The sequence below is a fragment of the Seriola aureovittata genome, chromosome 6, assembly GCF_021018895.1.
Source record: "Seriola aureovittata isolate HTS-2021-v1 ecotype China chromosome 6, ASM2101889v1, whole genome shotgun sequence".
NCBI classification, from domain to species: Eukaryota; Metazoa; Chordata; class Actinopteri; order Carangiformes; family Carangidae; genus Seriola; species Seriola aureovittata.
The window spans coordinates 3,205,469-3,228,156 of NC_079369.1; the positions used below are offsets into that span (position 1 = coordinate 3,205,469).

General features: G+C 39.5%; 1 protein-coding gene across 2 annotated transcripts; it reads right to left on the reverse strand.

Annotated features, from left to right (window-relative positions):
• Positions 1–346: 346 nt before the first annotated feature.
• On the reverse strand, positions 347–21,259 carry tprg1 (tumor protein p63 regulated 1). Of its 2 annotated transcripts, none has more exons than XM_056379624.1 (6): positions 21,134–21,259; positions 20,675–20,933; positions 18,239–18,330; positions 13,864–14,040; positions 3,481–3,634; positions 347–1,197 (listed from the first exon to the last, which is right to left on the reverse strand). In XM_056379624.1, the coding sequence occupies exons 2-6, from the start codon at positions 20,894–20,896 to the stop codon at positions 1,003–1,005; spliced, it is 840 nt and encodes a 279-aa protein (XP_056235599.1). In that variant the 5' UTR covers positions 20,897–20,933; positions 21,134–21,259; the 3' UTR covers positions 347–1,002. The 2 variants fall into 2 exon arrangements, with proteins under 2 accessions (XP_056235599.1, XP_056235597.1); XM_056379622.1 differs by having other exon boundaries at positions 20,675–20,913; positions 21,134–21,258.
• Between the last annotated feature and the right edge of the window lie 1,429 nt (positions 21,260–22,688).

Consider the following 22,688-nt stretch of genomic DNA (forward strand, 5'->3'; position numbering starts at 1 on the left):
AATGTGTATGGTTATATTATTCATAAAAACTGTTTAGACCTCAGGAAGAATAACTGCTGAAATGCAAAAGCTAATGGGGATCTTAATACAAACAATCCACACCTGCTGTTACCATCAGTGACCACAGGTGTCGCCACATCAGCCAGGACTGATATACTATGACTTTAAATGTGTGATAATATTACTTTATTACTTGTTCTGCAGCAGTAACAGGACTGCTGAGGGGTCAAAGGTCACCTCTACATTCACATTTCAGCAAGTATGAATTCTTTTCAGTTTTGGACAAGGTAAAGGTAAAAAGATGAGTCACAAATGAAGTGCACAGAACAAAAAGAGAGCGTAGGAATCTGCATAAAAACAGTCTATTTTTATACCAGTAAAAAGGGAAAAAACAAAATATGTAATTTTATATTTTCATTTCTGTGACAAGCTCAAAAAACAAACAGATGATACTAAACAAGGAAGAGCCACACAGTAGACACACAAATCAAGGGGAAATTCCAACACTGTATGCACTGTAAAAATACACTACAAATGATAAACTGACAAATGTGCCCCCATGCTCCAGTGAATCTCTAAGGGAGTGAATGGCATGGGAATGAGCTTTTAACAGAGACACTGGGGGAGGAAGAAAGGAGTCCCATTGCGAAAGAGTTGAATTACCATATCACTGAGGAGCAAGTACAAAGCTCCTTGAGAGCAGCAGGGGATCCGTCATCCAGTGAAGAGCGGTGTTGAAATGTGGATATTTCTGAGTACTCAGACACCACACACTGGTAATAAGCAGTGGGGGAGATCACACAGTTGTTTAAACCTCATACACCTCAGCCTGGGAATCCAGGCTTCAACGAGGAACAAAAACAGACCTGAATATGGAAAAACCTTTGGTCAATCCTTCATGAATTATGAACTCTGTAAACAAACTTATGAACATGAATCTGAGACATATAAATTACAGCAAACAATCTGAACAACAGAAGTTTTATATTAATGTTGACGAGTTTAGAAGCCAATGTTTCCTCGAGCAAAGCTGTAGCCCAGTTTGTTCTGGTTCCCGAGGAAAGACATGAGGCCCACATAGGCCTCTACGTGGATCGGCTGATTCAGGACCAGGACGCCATTAGCCTTCCCAGGAACTGGCTTCATGACATGGACTTTCTGTGCTGCATCTTTGAGCTTCTCACGGAAGTTCTGGATCTGTGGACAAGAGGACAGGATGATCAGAAATATGTCAGAAAAAAAGTTTATTTCCTGTTTGCCATCTCTTGGCAGCTTGCTTTGGTTAGGACGCAGCATATCCGAGGTCCTCTGAAGTTCAACTCTTGCAAAAGCTTATTTTAGGGCGGTGTGTTGTTTTGAGTGAAATGTTTCAACAACATCTGGATGGACTGTCATCAAATTTGGTCACACACATTCATGTCCCGCCAGGGTGAATTAAAAACTTTGGTGATCCATTAACTTTTCTATCTCGTGCCATCATCAGGCCCCCCTCAGCTGTACTTAGTGTTAATTAGCAAATGTTAGCATGCTAACAGTCTAACAGAACCTGTTAAATGATTTCAACTGTTGAACTGTTTAACGACAGTTTGTTATTCTCAGCTTGCTAGCATTTAGCTCTAAGCACTACCACTAGTGAGTCTGCACATTCCATTGAAGTGAACATTTTGTTGGATTTGTTAAAGGCACAGTCTTCAATACAGAAGCATTTACAGTACACAGTAAACTGTTTGTTTAGTGGCATAAATTTATTCAGACTTGAAATCTACCTGGACCTAAGAGAGATCAGTTCTTAAAACAAGGTGGGTTAGCTCTATTTTAAGATGGTGGAGCTTGTTTATGATAGAATAGTTTCCGGTTTACTGTTAACCACACCAGTTGCACACGGCCAAGATTGACAGCTGCTACCACAGAGACCTGGTTTAATTCGTGGTTGCAGCAGTCACTTCACTGGCAGCTCCTACCTGCACAGAGGAGTGTGTAAAGAAGCATATGAATCCATGTCTTATTAACTCCTAAATTGGGCTGAATTAAAAACATTTCTGCACCTTTTACTATGTCTTGAATTTGTTTTCGAGTTCCTCTTTTTAAAAACCTTTATTTAATCAGGAATCTATCACTGAGATTAAACATGACACATCCTAACAGCTCCCAAAAACAACCCGAGAGCCGCCTCAACAATAATTTACTTAAACTAATCTGATATACGCCAAAACACTGGCAGCCAAAAGAGAGAGCACAGCTTCTGCATGAAGGGTTTGTTTTTAAACAGAGTCCATTTTTAGCAATTTTAGATCTAATTACAGGTTCCAGAAGGCTGCGTTCATCAAGTGTTTTTACTAGTTTTAATGTCAGATAGCTGTTTTATGCTCATTTCTAGAACCCTAATCAAGTCACAAAATATTTAAATTATAATTCATAATATAAATTTCATTTTCATTACACATTTTTTTGCTTGTTTGGAAATGAAGTAGGAGGATTCTGCAGTGTGTAATGTTTTCTGACGACCTGATCAACACTGTGGACGATCATTAATGGCTTAAATCTTACAAGTGAAGTAATAATAATGGCAGTCACTCTCTTACTCTGTATAAAGCAAGAAACATTTTACAAGTTTGACATATAATGAAACAAATATGTGCGGGTCTGTTGAAATGACACTGCTGAGAATGTGATTGCTCCATCCTTTTGTCCTCGTCATGCTGAGTCAACTGTTTTAACTGCTGATGAACACCTTCGTTATGTTGAAATTTCTGTATAAGTCTAGAAACACGTCATACTTACACACTGGTGTTTTCCTCAAGAGGAAGAGGAGAGTTATTTGTTGTAGGACAAATAGTCTGAATCTAAACCTAAAACAGTGGATTGAGTGCTGGTTTTTATATATTTATATTATTTATCTGGTATCTGCACAGTGTTAGGATCCAGATTTGTCTCTGTTGTGAGTATTTCATTAGACATCAAGTATGATTGATTAAACATGAATGATATCTGATCTCTAATTCCAGTAAGTCATTTCCTCTGTGATGACTCATCTGACCACACAATGAATCTCATCACACTGGTGTTTTTTTAAGTGACAGGATAGGTAAAGGTCTCCAAAACTCTCACACCTCCACATGGATCAATCAAGTCATAAAACACATTACAAATATTTCAACAGACAAATTCAAGGCTCAAATTTTTATCTTTATAACCAGAGATTTTCTTTTGTTGTTGACATATCTGACTGTCAATCGTGTGCCAACCTTCTCTGGAAGCTCTCCCAATGAAAGCTGTTGACAGTGAGGTGTGTGGATTACTCTGAGTAACTGGGGCCACAAATCAAACTCATTCTCTTCACCTTCATCGCAGTGGGCTTGTGGCAGAAAAAAAAAAACTCTTTTTCATGCCTCAACACCACCGGAGATAAGTGAGAAATTTTATTAACTTTATTTTTGCAAAAACAACGCCATACTGTTATCAACTGAACGATGAACTTACGTCACAGAGTGCAGCGAATGTGTCACTGATGTTCCTCACGGGGTGGTAGGTGAAGGTGATGAAAGGGAAGTCAGTGGCAAAGGGGTTCCACCTAGAGATGAAGGAGGGCTCTCTCAGCCGGTCCCAGAAGACTCGCAACCCCTCCCCTTCTCTCCTAAACACATCAAGACACAGAGGAGATGACAAAGTGTCTCCCACTCACAGTGACACATTTGACTCAACCATGTGCTCAAACTTCAGTTCATGCTGTCATCACATCAACAACATTACTCGACGCTTTCTACAAAAAAGCTCATGATTTGTTTACCACTGAGAATCATGTACAAAGTGCTGAATATAGATGTTTTGTTTGACTCAGGCCGCATCGTATAGGTTGTTTAAGTGACAGTTATGGGGCATGTACTTGTTTTTGCCGATAGCTTTTATCCAAGCCATCGTGTAGAAGAAATAATGCAGCTAAGGAGCTGCAGTATAACAGCTAAAAAAAACCTTACTGCAGCCAAAGCAAGAGCTAACAAGTTAAAGCTAACTGGGAAAACTAGCTTAAAAACTTTCATTTAATTCAATTTAACTAAGATCTTGTTACTTTAGTTTATTGTGGCATAACTAATTGAGATAGTAGTTAAATTGATTCATTATGGGGGTTACAAAAAACAAAACAAAACCCTAAACAAGCTCTACTAAAAAGTAACTAGCCTAGCTTAGTAGCGTAGCATTAACGTCTGTCAGATAGAAAAGTAGCTAAATATTCTGCCCTGTAGTGTTAGCGTTGTGAAAGAAATGCTAAGCTAAACTACCAAATAAAAATACGACCTGATTGACATTAGGCCACACAAAGTGCAGTTGATGTTAGCCTGTTGGAGAAGCTAACATGCTACACCCACTAAATGGTAACTAGCCTAGTTTAGTAAAGTTGCAGCTGCCATTGCCGCAAAGAAATCTTCCAATTCGGTGGGGTCAAGCCACTTTTAAACTATAAACTGTATTTAAAAGTATTCAACTGTAAATAAATCTATTTCAATATTAATTGTCAATATTAATTCACATTACATTTCATCCTTATAAATATCTTGATTACCTTCACATTTTTATTGTAACTTTTTATTGTGAAATCTTTCTATTTATATTTACTCCATCTGACTTGCAGTACTTGCTCTACTTAATCTTTCTTTCAATTTTTTCTCTTTACTCTGTTTATTGTTATGCACCAAAACACCAAAGCAAATTCCTCATTTGTGAAAACTGGCAAGTTTATGTTTTTAAAGGAGTTCAAATGGACTAGAAATCTGAAGGAACACGTTGTTTCTAATGTTTTTCCCTTGTATTTTTTGCCTAGAAAGCACAAAATAAAAGGAACTATATTTTTTCTATCCATTGTGCAGTGCGCCATCCAGCCTGAAAACCAAAAACCCTTCTTTCTCAATTTCACAGTTTCAGTAATTATCACTTTTAAGTACCATACAGTATATAGTATATGTCACTTGTGTGCACAGATAGAAATACCTCCTGATATGAAGTTAGTACCCCTTCATGTATCATTATATTTTTTCCATGATATTAACATCAGTTCACATTATTTCCCTGAAGGGGGACTACCAGGCCTGTTGGCTCCGTGCTACAACGTTAGAAAAATGAAAAAATGGCACTAATCTGTCCTCAGGGCAATCTCATGTTTACCAGGCTCAGAGGTAATCTACAGTGTGTTCATCATATTCCTTTTCTTTCTGCTGTTCTTTCATTTTAAAGTAAATACTGTGGGGTTTTAATGAAAATGCCCTGGGGTCATATCTTTTCTCAGCCTAATGAAACCTCAGAAGACTGAGAGCAAACAGACCTCCAAACACTTGCAGATCTCATCTTTGAAATGATGTTGGTGTTGATCTACATGCTGTGAAGATCTTTACAATTCTGTCTCTCATACCTCTTAAGACTGTCATATCTGCGAGGAATAGAGTATCTTCATTACTGTTCAAAAGGTCACAGAGAGTTCAAAACACCCTTATCTGCATTTCCTTTTAGGGGAAATCTTCCTCAAGAGTATCCAAACAGACCTGAGACCAAATGTATCAGAGAAAACAGAAATAGACAGCGAAAACATCAGACAAATATCAACACCACGTCTAACTATCACATAAACCATGTAAAAAAGTTTTAGGTGCAGATTATTCTAGTCAGTTTTATTTCCCCTCATGACATACAAAAACAAAACCTTTTCCTTCAGTGCTTCTTCTGATGAACAGGACCATATAAATAAATAAACAGGTACCTCAGTACTGATCGTACAAGTACAATACAACCATGCTGATGCTGAGCAGGTATGATGTTTACCATCTTAGTTTAGCGTGTTAGAATGCCAACATTTGCTAATTTGCATTAAACACAAAGTACATATGAGGTCGATGTGAATGTCATTACTTCTGCAGGTATAAAGCAAAAATACTGGACAAATAAAATAACTGAACAAAACAAAACAAAAGTGAAGGCTATTTTTCAGAGTTTTCTTTTGTCCAAAAAATGATTTGATTAATAAATAAAGATAAACTGGCAGGCTAATCGATGAAAAATGTTAGCTGCAGGCCTAAACTTTCTATACAAAGATCTTTGCTCACCATTTTTGTTGGTTGTTGTGCTGAAGATTCACTAACTATATAAAAATGATGTGTTCATTATTAATGTGTGAGGACAAGCTTTTGGTCAGGGACCTTCTTCAATCATCAGTGCAACCTAAAAAATGTGTGACCTAATGCTAAATCAAGATATCTTCCATTAAAAATAAAAGGAGTAGTTTGGATTACAATCAAAACCTCTGTTCTGTGGGAATTTAGGATGAGTTTAACAAAACTTTCATGGTGGAGTTCAGGCAATTTCAGCTACATTTCCATGCCTTGCTGTTTGATCATCACCTGTTTAACAAAGCACGTAAACAACTGCTGAATCAACCCTTCAAAACAGTAGCTTGGAAAAACCTGCAGTGGCAGGTTTGGCTCCTCAATCCGATGCATTTGCATAAAAAATGTAACGATAAAGATGGTAAGATAAATAAATCAGGATGCAGGCGATTTCCCAACAGTGTTCTGATCTTTAATGATCTGTCATGCTGATGTGCTCATTTTTACCACAAACCTTGTGCAACAGCACTTCCTGCCAACCAGAATTAAACACCTGAGGCTAAACAATACTGGTGCAGCTATTGATATGTCACTGTCCTAGGGAGGGGCTGCATCATAATGCAATCATCTCGCCCTGTTTACACAAGCACTTTCAAAATGACAAAGCTGCTGCTGAACATTTTGTGCCTCTTCCAGAACAAATGTTGTGCATGGAGAAAGGAAAAAAAAAAAAAAAAAAAACGTGGTACAAAAGCAAAGCCCAGGCTAAAAGACTGATTATATTTCAGCAAAAGCGAGTGAGGATGGTGGGGTTACGTTTGTACACACTGCCCTTTGTAAGAGCACACAGCTATTGCCCTAGTATAAATGAGGATATAAAAAAGGCTTTGGCAAATTCCACAGGTAAGCTATCACTGGGAGCGGGACCAGCCCAAACAGGCAGAGCAGGGCTGGGCTTTCCAGCCAGAGGCCTTGAATGTCTTCACTGAGTTTATGTGGCCGAGCTGGGGGTTGCACTTTCACTGCGCCTCACTTCGACAGAGTCACAAAAATACAGAAACAGTGAAAGCAGGCTGCACCCGAGTTATGTCATTGAGACGTTTGACAGCGTGTGTGTGTCAAAAGAAATAAAAAAAGAAATAAAAACATTTCAAGAATGAGGCTAAACTGAGGGTATCCACCCTCTAATGATCTTTCCTGGTGGAGATCCACCTAATCCACAGTGTTTATACAAAACACACACATGCGTAAGAGAAACACTGTATTCTGAGCTTAGGGGCAAGTGACGAAAAATTCCTCCCTGGGCCTTCAAGCGCTTCAGACTCGAAAGTCAACACACAAGATAAATATCAAGCCCAGCTCCAGTTGTCATGGCAAGTGTCCCACATTGTCTCAGAGCGAACAAACAAATCTGCTCCGATTGCTCAATAGAGCCTGCAGGTTTGTCAGCCATCCATACATGTATCCGTCCAACACGGTTTCATTAAAAATATGAAAGGACTAAAAAAAAAAAAAAGGAAAAAAAAAAAAGAAAAAAGAAAAAAGAAAAAAGAAAAAAGAGTGAAGCGTTGGCTTTAAAAAAAAAAAAAAAAAAAGACAAAGATTTGACTGTTATACACAGTTTTTCTCTAATATTCCAGCTCAAAAAGATATTTACATTATTCATGATAAAGCTGCTCATGGAGCCTCAGAAGCCTAAAACAAACAGCCACGTTACTGTAAATGTCATGATGCAAAAGCTGTGATATCATAGCTGCAGGCTGTTAAGATATTTCCACCTTGAAAAAGCAGCGTCCACAATCTGAAAGCTGCTCCCGAGGTGTATGAATTTACAGCAGCATGCCCGAAACGTTATGAATCTACTGGTGTTTATTAATTTATACTGTATGTCCTGGGAGCAGCCTGTGTGCAGACTCTGCTCTTGATCTATGCTTTGTTTTGGAGATGTGAGAGTTTTCTTTTTTATCCTGCTTGGTTTTAGGATTCATGCTACAGGTAGAACAGCGATATTTGGCAATACAATGTTCTGGTTATATAAAGACTTTATTTACAGGAGTTTGATTTGCACAGAGAACATTTTAATCCACTTTACTTTTTCTTTTCTTTTCTTGACTTTTTCTTTTCTTTTCTCTCACAACAATCCTGCATCTTTTTCAGTGAATGTTTTTGTTGAATTGACAGATTATATGCTGTAAATTTGGTTGAGATCGACTACTCTTCGCTCATGTCAAAAAACGTGCATTAAGGGTGGAAAACTTTTTTTTCTGCGGGTGTGATTCAGCACCGCAAAAAGACAGATAGACAAAACAATCCCTACGTTGGGCTACTTCAAATCTTTTCCTTTTCTTTTACATAGATGTTGTGACTCTCCTGTTTATGAAACTGCAGCTAAAGTCAAAATTACTGTGAATCATCTAAGAAAGCTCCTCATCTATTAACATATACTCTGCTACATATAGACTGTGCAATGCCAGTCCCCAGTGTCAAAATGCCAAGGAGGCCTATTTGCGGTTTGTTGTTTATTTAGAACCTCAATTGTAGTTACCACGGCAACAACTGCTCTTCCAGGGGTCCATAATATCATCATTACACCCAATCTAACAAACTGCATCAGTACAATGAACATGACACACAAGCAAATGTGCACAAACGCATTGCAATCAGAGTTAAAGAATATTTTTTGCTTGTTTGCTGTATGAAGTTGGACTGTACCACAAGTACATTTACACATGGTCTGTATTCTAAGCTACAGTACACTTCCACTCGACATTTCAAAAGGATATATTGTACTTTTTATTACATTCATTTCTTTATTTTACTTTTCAGATAAAGTTTTTTTTTTTTGGTAGAGATCTGTTTTCACTTGGACATTAAAAAGTTAATTCACTCACTTGGACCTCACTTCTCTGCTGTGTAAACAAGTATATTATTTCCCTTTTGAAAGACCAAATGTGTTGTGTTGTTGTTTTTATTTTTGGCGGGAGGCAGCGCTGCACTTCCTGTGAAGAAGAAGAAATCAAAACACACAACAAGTTTATTCCTTGATGTGCTCCAGGCAAAACGAAATCATCTTTCAGGCCGCGTGGACAAAGCCGGTTTACACTATTTGAGAACCAGATGAGTGAGTACAAACGTGCACGTACTTCTGCTCGTGCAGAGGACGCCAGTGGAGCAGGCGGACCTTCAACGTGGTCCAGGACACACGTGCGTTCACGCTACTGAATGAATGTGAGACCACCTTCGAATGTGGTCAGATCTCAGATGCGTCCTCAATGCGTCTTGGGTGCGTTCACACCTGAACTTATAGCTGTCCACTTGTGACCGGATCACCTGAGACGAGTGTTACTCCCACAATTCACTATTCACTGAAAATGAAAACAGTACATCATTTTCTGAACAGTAAATCCGTCTCTGTATATCAGACATATAAACTGACTGGGGCCATTTTGCATAACGAGTAGTTTTACTTTTGCTAACAATGCTTCTGTAGTTTCATTTGCAAGACTTGTGGAGGGCAGGTTAATACTGTGGTACAGCTCATTAATCATTACTATTAGATAGATATTATAATTCTAAACCAAGTTAACAGACTCCATCTTAACTCCAGTTTACTCATCGGAGCGAGTGCTACTCTGCCTGTGGAAACAGTTGTACAGTATCGTGTCTTCTGCGGCTCCACAGGAACTTTTTCCAAAGGTTTTTAAATGAATAACCTTCATCATGTCATATTGGTGTCATCAGGGTGTCTTGGCCTGGAATTGAGACTTTTCACCAGAAAGTTTGGAGTACAAAAGTTGAGTTTGAAATAAGTGGGCACTTTGGAGGCAGCGGGGAGTCTACATGGAGTTGAATTATGGGAAATGTAGGAGCCAGTGTCTGCGGGGTTTAATATAGAGACGAAAAGTGCACAGATCTGTTCCTCATGAGCTCGATACTAAAGACTGGAGTTTCCCTTTAACTTGTCTTTACTCTGCTGTTGATCAGATTACTGAGGTAAGACACAGTGGTTTGTATAATTTGCAGTTGTTTAACTTCATCTTTCTATTTTGCAACTGATTTATTTATGTGTGTCAACATCTTTCCATTGTGCTTTTAAATGAACCGCAAGTTTGCACAGTTTTCCATTTAAAGACATAAGAGGTGGAGTATGTGTTTCTGTGTGTGCGTGTGTGTGTGTGTTTCTGTGTGTGTTTCTGTGTGTGTACTCACACTTCTTACTTGCTGAGTAAACGCTTTCTTGACATCTTACACACAAATGTCTCCATTTAACTGTCTTGCTTCACATTACAACCGCTGTGACTTTCTAAATGATCGTGTGGCGAGATGTGAAGTTAATGATCTTTAGTTCTGTAGCTTCCACTGACTGCCCTCTGCTGTTTGAACGTGTCAGCTGCTTTGGTTTGTGCAGGTGTGGTTGGCAGAATGAGAGGACGAGCTCCGTGTTTGGACCCCGTTGAAACGAACAGTAAAAATCATTAAAAAGCTAACTCGTGACAGCATAATAGTCGACGGAGTGAGGAAGACACTGTAGTTAATGAAGCTGTTGTAAGTAGTTGGAGGTGGGGGCTGAATAAGGCATGATCATCTCTCTGATGCCTTACTCAGAAAAAAACAAACTACATCTGATCAGATGAGAAACAGAGGAGAGGGAGAGAGCTGGGACTATTTCCAACCTTCATAAAAGTATTTGTTTTATTTTACAACAGTTACTGAAGCAACCTCTAGTGGGGCTTCCTTAAGGCTCCACACCCAACTCTTTCAGACAGGAATAAAAAAATAAAAAAAAGTAAAAAAAAAACAAAAAAAAAACGATGATTTTCTGGGTAATTAGTTTGTCTAGACAGTTTGGAAAGAAGGCACTTAAAACACATCTTTCCCCACAGACGCAGAATGCACTGTGCTTTTTTCCTTCATGGTCGCACCTGGAGATTGTGCGATGAAAACAAAATCATCGGGACTAAAAATACTGACACTCCCATAACACTTTCTACTGGCAATCATCACGGTTTCGGGAGGCTGATGGAGCACACACGAGGGTACTGACGCCAAATAAGAAGCTCTACAGAGGGAGTCTGAAATTCTTTGTTGTGACGGCCTGGGAACAGCAGGGTCAGACGTTCATGGAAGTGATTTCAGTCTCAATTCATTAAGTTTAAGTTTATTATTCCTATAATTAAATATCTATATGTTAAGTAATCCGCACGATAATGTCTAAAAAACTGTAGACAGAACTTTTGTGCGATGTCTTCTCGAACACTGAACTTTGATCTAATGGCAAACAAATGTAAGAAATCACTGCAAAATGTGTTTAAAACAAACTCTATCAGTGTTGCTTTAGAGGAACAGAGTGTGGAGAACATATGGAAATAATTTAATGCATTTACTTTCCCCGGTGTTGACAGTGTCTGAGGTGTCTTGTTTGTTGTGGTCCGCACAGTGAAAAGTCTTTCTAGCAGCAGAGACTCAGACTTGGAGAATCATCCATGACAACATCAAACAGATGAAGAGATGTGATGTGGCGTGCTGCTGCCTTGAACCGTCTCTATGAAGGGTGCACACTGACATCAAGTGGTCAGATGACAACTGTCAGAGGACGAATCAACAGATGCTGTGCTGACTGCTCACACTCACACAATGTGGACAATAACACATCTCAAGCAAAGAGTCAAATGACAGTCAAGTGTCATTATTGTGACCGCTTAAAAAAGCAGCATCAGTATATTGATGTGTTGATGTGGAGGAATGTAGTCATCTGTATTTAAATCTGAATATACGACACAGAGACTTTTGGGCCTTATCAGCCTCGACTACGATGAATTACAAGTGTTTCTGACTTTGTTGTCTTTGTTAGCAGCTGTTGCGCTGTTAAAGTGATTAGATAGATAGATAGATAGATAGATAGATAGATAGATAGATAGATAGATAGATAGATAGATAGATAGATAACTCTACAACTTATTAGACAGCAAACATTGGACTTAAATTCATCACGTGGCCAGAAACACGAAAAGCTAATGTTGTGTCATGTCTGCTGGTTGTGTAGAGCGAAATAGAGCGAGGAGGTGATTAGCTCTGCTTAGCATAAAGGCTGGGAGCAGGTGAAACAGTGAGCCAGCTCGCACCTTTAAACGCATTACATCAAGTTTGTCTCATACAAATATACAACCAGAAATGTTAAAAGGGACAAGTTGTGGTTTTTAATCAGGGATTCGTGAGTTGGAAAACTTTTCTTAGTGACCAGCAGCCAGGTGCAATGACTTCAAGTCTTTAACGCTAAGCTAAGCTAAGCTAAGCTAATCGCCTCCCAGCTCGAGCTCCCGACTTTGTAGACACACTTTCTATCCCTTTAATTTAAAGTAGTCCAGACGTGTCATTAGGCGTCCTCTATCACTTCCAGTCATTTTGAAAATTAAATGTAAAATCAGCTGATTTCCTCACCCTGACCTTTAGTACCTTTTCTCCCACTCTGATTTTGTGATGCGGAAACAAAGTTTTGTGTACTGCTACAACTGGCAGGAAGGATTCATTTTCATTTGTACATGTACTCGCTGATCACTTTCTGCCAAAAATAAGACAGAATGACCTAGACGAAAAAAGAAGACACTTCCTGAGGGAGAGACAGAGAGGAAGACAGGGAGGGAGAGAGACACAGCGAGAGAGAGAGAGGGAGGGAGCGGTGAAAGATGAAGACAGAAAGAGGAAATGTTTGAGGCTCCAGTCTTTCTCATTTGAAACCGTCTCTTTACTGTTTGACTCCCGGGTGGCTTTCACAAGCATTTTATGTATAATTTAACGTAATGTGCAAAGATAAAGCCTCCAATAAAGGCTGCACTCTCTGAGCTCTTCACAGCACATTTCGTTTTATTCATCAAATTAGTTTTAGTTGGTTTGGTATCCCCTGAGCCGTCTTTAAAAGGTTTAGATGAAAGGACTACATTAATTTTGCCGCTAATCAGTTAAGTGACAGCTCCAAGTGACAGCTATGCACTCCTTATCCCCCAAAAACCTCTCCGCGCACACGTCTGTGCGCCGCGCCTGCTTCAACTCTGCCGCTCCGACTGTCCCCGGTTGATCTCGTCTACCCTGCGCCAACCCCGCCGCATGTAACCCCCTCTCCCCCCGCCACACAGCCTTCTGATGGCTGCCCTCAGCTTCCTGTCACTGTTTTCACTGACAACACAAATCACCTCCAACACTGTCTTCATTCACTCAATCATTCATATTCTTGCCATCTTTGAAATTCATTAAAAAGGGGCTGAGCGTTTTGCATTTTTCATCACGTCGTCAAATTTCTCAATACATTTGTTACATAAAGAATGTGTTGCATGATACAATACTTTAACAAAGTTAGGAAACCTTCACGTACTAGCAAAAACTGTGACTAGGCATGTTTTATGGCAGAGCTTAATGGTTAATCATGAGGCAAAAGGGATTTTTTTTTTCACAGGGAATTTTGCTTTTGTGAAGCAAATTGGAGCATGGAGCAGATAATTAGGGCTAATATTTGTAATTCTCAAAGTAGGGTTTTTATTTTTTAATTAGCAACTAAACTCTACAAAGAGAAATTCTTGAGCAGACTTACTGAAAATTACTAAAAATGAGACAGGACACCAGAGATCCAAGGCTTTCACTGTTCAAACGCCAGTGAATTTGTGTCTGGAGTCAGAAGTTTCCTGGTTATTCTTCCCCAACACAAACCACAGCACGTTGAGGTGGACGAAGAAACGAAAAAGGTAGAAGTACAGTGTTTAACTAAAACAAAGGGGGGACCTACTGGAGAAGGGAGCGCTTTGGGAAGCTGAAGGTCCCGTGGGAGATGCGGTCCACGAAGTTCAGCGGGATCCTCTGTAGCTGCTCACAGCTGAACATGACAAAGTCGTACTTGCAGACCAGGAGAGAGTTGTCTGTGATCAGAACAAGACGCTCCTTTTCATTGTTCCAGTGATCCACCCTGATAGAAGCAAAACAAACAAACAAAAAACAACAACAGAGAGACAGTCAATGCAGTGAATTAGTTTTATGTTTATACAATACACCGTCACACAGTACAGGACGTATCTGTGTGTGGACTGAGGGAACGAGAGCAGAGGACGACGTCTTTCAAAAAGAGACTCTCCTGCATGTGTGTGTGTGTGTGTGTGTGTGTGTGTGTGTGTGTGTGTGTGTGTGTGTAAGGCGTTGCTATACCATTCATTAGGTACAGCTAGCTCAAACAGACGCAGTCTAAAACAACAGTGCAATCCACCCTGTCTGTAGTAATGAGGGTAGAAACACCTCTGTGTTCAATGTGACAAAATGTGTTCCTAATAAACTGCCACCTGTGTATATTTCAAATAGGCTGTGGAGTATTGGTTTCCAACCAATGGTTTACCGGTTATAACAAGTTCAACCAAAGTGTAATCTTCGTTTCTTTTTTTGAAGGTAAAATTATAGAGTAAGTCACAAGGTTTTAAAAGGAAAAGATTTTGTGCAACAGATTTCCTACCCTGTTAATCATCAGTGCATCTCAACCTTGGGGTTTGGACCAACTGTTCAGCATGTTTTTGTGAAATACTGAATATGTTTTCCCTCCAAAGGCCTTTGAATGAAACAATCTACAGAGGAGATTCACTTTTTGCACTTTCTGAACTGCTCACAGCTCAAGTCCACACTAAGGCATAACCTGCGACGGGAGGTTGCAAGTCGACTTGTATTAAGGCCGGAGTTTTCAGGCGCCTCCAGACAAAAATTGGAACATGAGAAACATGTTGTTGAGACATTCTGAACCTTAAAAAACTATGTTGATAGTACGATGTAAAATACACTTGAAATAGGTTGAGATAATTGGATTTTGTCACTTCTATTCAGGGGGAAATCATGCTGTAAGTTTTAGAACTACAGTTCCCATCATGCTTTGAGGAGTGTAAAAAGGAATTTGTTTACATTTTATCAGTTTGGCTCCATTAAAAGTAAAACAGAATGAGAAGTTCCTTTGATAGTGAAGAAGACCCACTGATGTACTGAGCCCTCAGGTTTGTCTCGTCTCCCCTCATGGGGGGAACCAGCGTCGAGAAGCTGCTGCAGAGAGTGATCCTCACTGCGTATGTGGGTCTTTGTGTGAATCGCAGTTTGGATGTTCGTATTCTGCAGGTTATTTGAAGTTAATACAAAAAACATGTATAGCAAAGCTGCTCAATTATCTACTATAAAAGCTACACAATTTCCAAAAATGCCCTTGGCAACGATCATGCAATATGCATACGAACATTTCCAAGTCTCTCAATTTTTCCAAAAAGAGAAAAAAATAAAGAAGGAAAGAAAGAAAAAAACAAATTAACAGAAACGACTTTAAAGCAACAAATCTGACTCTACTTTCTGCTTATTCCCTTGAGGTGTGTCCAGAAATGTCTGTCATATTAACTGAAGTCACAAAAAGCATCATTTCGCTCAGACTCTCTCCCTCACTGCTGCGCACACTAACTAACTAACTCATGGTGGCGTGGATTCTCTTGTAGTGGCTCTGTTTCTTACAGCCCGCTGAGCCGGCTGCACGTGGCCAAGTCCAACTGCTGCTGGCAGCCAGAGGCCAAAATCCATAAAAGAAAAAAAGAAGAAGAAGAAGAAGAAGAAAAAAAAAAAAAAAGAAACAGTTCACTGAACAACCCTTCATGGGGAAGGTGTGGGTGAAGAGCTTTGACTGTACTAATGAAATGAGTTAACCTTGACTGGCGTCGTGGACGGTGCAGAGGTGTTACAGACATCCAGGATCACACTGACGGAGCTGGAGTTCGACACAACAACACAACAACACAGCAGGACGTCAGGACGAAGACACCGAGGCCTGGAGGGATGTACCTCTGTAGGTGCTTAAAGGAGCAGCTGCAGCTTCAGATTTACTACAGACATAGGAGTGGGATGCATGTTCTCGTCTGACTTCCAACTATTAGTATCTTCATTTGCTTTTTATTTTCTCTTTTAATCACATGGTCATCAACTGTTTCAGTCGATTTTTTTACATTAAAAATCTCTCAGAATGCAGGACAGGTGCAACCAAGGATATAAAAATTGTATTGAAATGCATAAATAAAATATAAAATCAATAACAAATGATAAAAACAAAAGCGGTCCAGCCAAAATCATAAAAGTACATGAACTGAGATCAACCTATTCTTTCTAAAGCTAGCAACAATCCTCCACAAAGCCAGATTTGAGGAATTTCTCATGCTTTTCTGACATTAGTCACCGGCCTCCCTTGGGGACATTCAGCAGCAGCGTTGCAGGATTTCCATATAATGCACTCTTTCTGTTGCAAGAAATCGTACAGCAGCTTCTGTAGCAACGATAACTGCGGGCCAAATGTAGGACAAACATTAACGTGTGTTGGACAGAGCTGCATAAATGGGATGTATTATTCATTCTCACATGGCCAGCCTTTTAAATGTCTCCTGAAAGCTTGTGCAGGAGTGATACAACCTGACATCTGCAAGTGCACATGGTAAATGTCCTGCAGTCACTTCATTTTACCCTGTGTTCGAGTCAGTTGGATCACCACCTCTGCTTTGACTTGGGTTTGATAAGAACACTGACATTTGAGTGAAAGGTTAACTAATGAAAACATCTGGATGTGACAACACTAAGGCATCATGGGTCCGGACTGTAGTATGTTATGTATGTGCAGAATTAAAGGCAGTCGCTCTCCTCCGATGTGAAGCAGATCAGTGCAGTCATCCACTACAAACCGTATGTTATCAATGTATTATGAATGAGAGGCACATAATACTGTAAACTCACTGCGCATTTACAGTCGCATCAGTTCTGTTGGCTGAAAACATTGTAACTCAACAATGTTTTGTGCTTTTCAAAGTTTTCCAAAACAGAAAAATTTAGTTTTTATAAGCAGCCTATCAACAATTAATAAAGTTTTTTTGTAAATAAAAACTACAGTTGAAAAAATTAGTCGAATATTGATATTGAAAATATTTATAATGTATAATTTATAATTTATTAACCTTTTAACTATTTTTAAAGCAAAACTGACACAAATTGATCTGGTTTCAGCAACTCAGATGTAAATATTTGTTTTGTTTTTTTATCTTCAGTGATAGTAAACGGAATTTCTTTTGGGTTTTTTGTCCATTGTTTTAAAGCAACTTCCAAGTAGCAACCTTAAAGATCTCTGTTTTGTTATATTTGGCGACATCTATGGACACATGTTGTCATTGCAGGTTTGTTTTTGAATCACACCCGTGTGTTCCTCCATGGATCACGTATCACTAACGTTGTGTTGGTGACTCGTGTAATCGAGTCATACCAGATCCCCGAATCACAAAACTGCAAAATGTAAGGATTTCTATATAATCTCATCAGGCTCAATCATAATTCGGTGGTAGAAAGTGACTTAAAAGACATTTATTTAAATGAAAATCTTGGCGATGGCCACTTCAAATACATCAACTCAGACTCCAGGAACTTGTGTTCGCCATTTTCATTGACAATATAATAAAGAATGAATTAACGCTCTATTCATCGTATAAATTCCATTATTTGAATTATTCATTTACTATTCATTTATTTCTAAATACAATCCTCAATGCATCTGAGCAAACGCCATCTGCTGATGAATGCCATGAGATGCAGCTGAAAGCACCATGAAAAATTCTAGTAAGTGGCCCTTGAGTCAGGAGTATTTTGTCCATTTACTGTTTCCAAGGTCAAGAACGAACCTACAAACTCGACATCTCTTTATTACTTTCGAAAACATATATAAAATATAAACGGTTAATAAACGCATCAACGTTCATATGTGAAATTATATATCACTAAATGATTACAGATGTAAAAACTGTGTTATCAATCATTCTTTCATTTTTAATGCACCAATTACTAATGCTTTAAGAACAGTAGGAGAAGTTGTAATTGTTAAAGAATCCATCAATCACTTAAGAATATCCTCATATATCCTCTTACAACCACATTATAGAGTGCTATAACTTTATTTAGTGTTTATATTCTGCTTATTAATGCTAAATATAGGGGGGGGGGTGTCACTGTGTGTGCCACCAACAAGACTAACGATAAGATTAACTGTTAATAAATTAAAAATACAAGCTTTTCATTTGCACACTGCATGTCAACATGAACAGAAACAGAACATGGTGTCATGAACTCACTCTGCCATCAGCCAGATGCTGTGAATGCTGCCATCTACTTCTTTATCCACCAGGGCTTCAACGTCTTTGATGGCCTGATTCAGAGTGCCAGGCTGAGGAGATAGAAATGCACGGGTGTCACTTTCTAATTTTCCATTGTGACAATCACAATGTGTACACAGAAAGCTTAAGGGGTAATCTTTGAGGCAGATATGCAGCTGGGACTGGTACTCCAACAAAATGTCAGCGCGTCTGTGTGTCAAACAGAATAACAATAAACAAAAACACGAAGCCTCGGCATATGAAAATGACTGTAAATGAAGAAAGCTGAGCGTGCAGCTTCCATGTATAAATCTCAGTAACTCAGGTATTTGAAGACACAAGAGACAGCTCCAGTATGGAATACACTACGCATTCAAAAACATCTCTTGTTTTCCAGTGCAACCCAAACACACACTGCCACTTTTTACAACATGCTATTCTATCCTTGCTCTTTATGTTTTATTATTTCAATGCCAAGTTGAAGAACTTAAAGAGATTAGGAGTTCATACTTTGGACTCCTGACAGTCTTACTGTAATCGGAGCCTGGTGCTGAGCTGTCCTGGCAGCATGGGATGTGTGACTGACTTCCCATTGCAATCCAATACAACAGGCCTGCAATAAACACTACTTTGTGACACTGATAATATTCAGTTTATTGTTGACACTGTGTCATACAGGTGCTGATTCATGGAAGTTATTGAGACTGTCCTGCTGTTTCACTTGACTCCATAATGTGTTGCTGTATACACACGCACACACACACACACACACACACAAGAGGCAACATAACAAGAGAACATAAAAAAAAAAAAAACATATCATGTGGTGTATAGCGCAACGGATACAGGATTTCTGAGGCCAATGCCAGCACAGAGAAACCAAGACATACAGAGCACTGAGCAGAAAATTTCACATTTGAAAAATAAACTATGAAATGCCAAGACAGTCTTTAAATCACCTCAGACATATTTTTGGAGTTCCTGCACTGCATTTTCTTCTAATTTATTGTCCAGCATATACACAGATATTGATATACTTGCAATAAACTAATATTGGCGGATATATCGGCCCTAAAACAGAGTTTAATCAACACCTCTGCCTCATAAAAACCTCCTTTTACTTGTATTAATTGCAGTTACGGTATCAAAATGAATTATTTTTGCACAGCTTTACATATTGTTGGCTTTAATCTCATCTGTTCATCAGCCCTTTAAACGTCTTGAATGAAACATTTTAACCAGCACAGAGACAGTTTCAGGGCTGTTCTGTCACTGTCTGTGGTTTAACTGTGACCTGCAACGGTTGCACATGATAATTAACCAGGAATGCTAAGCTAACATCTATGTTTAACGTTGTACACGGTCCCTTCCAATCTACAATTACTGCCTCGTGGTTGTTGCAAGAAATATGGTCACGATCTCCCCTTCCTGAGCTACAGCATGAGTGTTTTTGCAGAACATTATGATGTCACAGTCCTTCCTTATGGGCATTTGAGTTAAATTGTGTCATAATTAGCGCTTTGGATTTGTGAGTTAGTTAACCTGTTTTGTGAGGTCACAGTGACCTTTGACCTTTGACCATCAAATTCTAATCAGTTCATCATTGAGTCCAAATGAATTTTTGTGCCAAATTTAAACAAATTCTCTCAAGGTGGTCTTGAAATAACACATTCAAGGGGGAGAAAAGGTGTTTTGTGAGGTCACTGTGGCCTTGACCTTTGACCTCTGGCAGCCAAACTCTAATAGGTTCATCCTTGAGTCAAAGTGAACATTTGGGCCTAATTTGAATCGTTACTGAGATATCGCGTTCACGAGAATGGGACGGACAGACGGACGGACGGACGGACGGACGGACGGACGGACAACCCAAAAACAATATGGCTCCGTCTGTCGCCGGCGCGTAGACGTAATAAAAACAAATAAATGACGACGCTAACAACTACGGCTAACAACTGAATGTAAGAAGCTTCGTCTCTGAGATTTATAAACATACCAAAATCGTAAATACTAAAACTAATATTTAAACTACGTACCTATGGGTTAGCACTTGGGTAAATGCACTGGGGTTAAAGGAGCTATTTGTAGTGGTTTTGCTATCGCTAAATAGCCAACGTTAGCATTAACAACTGTCTCAAACTTCATTCCTTTACTCGCAGAGAGTTAACTCTTTTCTTCCTCTGAAGTTAGCATGCTAACCAGCTAGCCCCATGTCGTTGTCATTGTATTATAAAAACAAAGATGGCTGAAGCTCCTGTCAAGCGACAAGCAGGAGAAAACCTACATATAGCACCTTTAACTACTCATTGCACAGGTGCGTCTCTTCCTGCGTGCAACTCCTGTATTGACCCAAAGGTGAGTGTTATCATAGCTGCACCTGACTGCGTCTTTGTTAGGAGGAAACGTAAAAGACTTTACCCTCAGCACGAAGAACTTTTTCAGTCTGAATTGGTCCAGAGATGTTTCCTCGGGGACGGCATCGTGCTGTTCGAAGCGGGCCGCTCCGCCTTCCGCTGCCCGCTCCTCGGTGGGCTCTGTGCGGGCAGCGGGCTGAGTGTCCTCCGGGCCGCTGGAAGAAGGGCGCAGCTGCTGCTCCTCGGTGGGCGCTGCTTCCACCTCCGCCTCTGCCTCTGTCATCATGCTGCTTCACAACACCTCTAAGAAAGGATTAACAACACTGATGCACAGCTATTTATTAACACTGAAACCGGTTTCTATCAGAGCATTTTTGACCGAGCCACTCGGTCCTCTTCCTCAGAGGTATAACTTCCCCAAAATCGAAACTCAAGTCGCTCCACTCGCATTTACGCGCGATAGGAGGATTAAATCATTTGGGCTCAAGGTTGTAGCTGATGGTAATAAAGAAGATTTACTTACCACTAATTATCGAGGTCGCAGTGTGATATATTTGGAGAGTTGAGTAAATAGGCAGCAGCAACAGGTGCATAACTTCCTTGTTCCCGATTCCTGTCAAACATGTCTGAGGGCGTCAGCAGCAGCAGTGACTCAAACCGTGCTGCACTGAATACAAAGGGTTTTTATTTACTATGATGATTGACATTTAATAAGAACACCTATAGGCTTATATGTTTCTGTTGCACTTAAGTTTTGTGCACAGTGTGGCATGACATTTCCCCTGTGTTTCCACTCACTCACACCACCTCATCAGTTTGTGACTGTGGTTGGTGACACATTTGCCAACTTTGTTTTGGTCGTAGAAGTTTATACCTGCTGGTCTGTTTCTCCTTTCTTACATGTCAATAGGTCAGTGGACTAAATAAGATAAAAGGAAACTAAATTTGACGATTTAAAAAGATCCTTTTAGATTTATGTCCCATAATTACTTAAATGCAGCGTTTCAAATGAGTTGAAATGGTATTCCCATCTTTGACATTAATTGAGGATAAATATTTTGTAAATAGTTTCATAGTTAGAACTAATAGAACATGTGTTGTGCCTTATGTTATGAATGAGGGACATACAGCTTTACAGAAGGCGACTGCTTCGGTAAAAAAAAAAAAAAAAAAGATTTTATGTGATTTGTGGAAGTGAAACCTGAAAAGAAAAAGGCTGTACCTGCTATCAGCACAACAACAGACCAAACAGCAGACAGACAGTTCGCAACTCGCTGGTGAAGATCTAAGATCTAAAAGAAGGATGCCTATTGCACTAAGATGTCTAAGGTGTCAAAACCACTGTATAAGGCAGTAGTTTGTTCATCAACCCCTAATGACCACATGTCAGTTTTAAGATTATCTTCATTTTGCCAGGTACCTCCCTCAAGGATCCTGCTTTTGAAACTTTGAGACTTTAGGATACAAATTCATGCTCATAATTATTTTCTTCAAATTCAAACTACATGACTTTGGAAAACAATCTGTGTAGTGTCATGTTAATTGGAGCCTCACTGACTCAGGAGAATTCGCATAATCAGACAGCACTACCATCTACCATCTTGAGTATTTCTTATAAAATATATGAGCTTGAGTATAGATATAATCTGTGTATATATATACATATATATATATATATATATATATATATATATATAGAGAGAGAGAGAGAGAGAGAGAGAGAGAGAGGGAGAGAGAGAAAGCTTTTCTCGTTTCAGTGACCACTCAAAGCACTTTACACTACGAGCCACATTCACCCATCCACACACACATTCATACAGGACTTTCTACCGTACACACACACACACACACACACACACACACACACACACACACACACAAACACACACACACACTCATACACTGATGGAACAGCCATCAGAGGCAATTTTCAGCATCTTTCCTAAGGACAGTTTGACACACGGACTGGAGGCGATCGAAGCACCCATCTTCTGATTAGTGGACGAGTCGCTCCTGAGCCACAGCTGCCACTGGAAAATAAAGTGGCTGACTATGGACATGACATTTTCAAACGCACG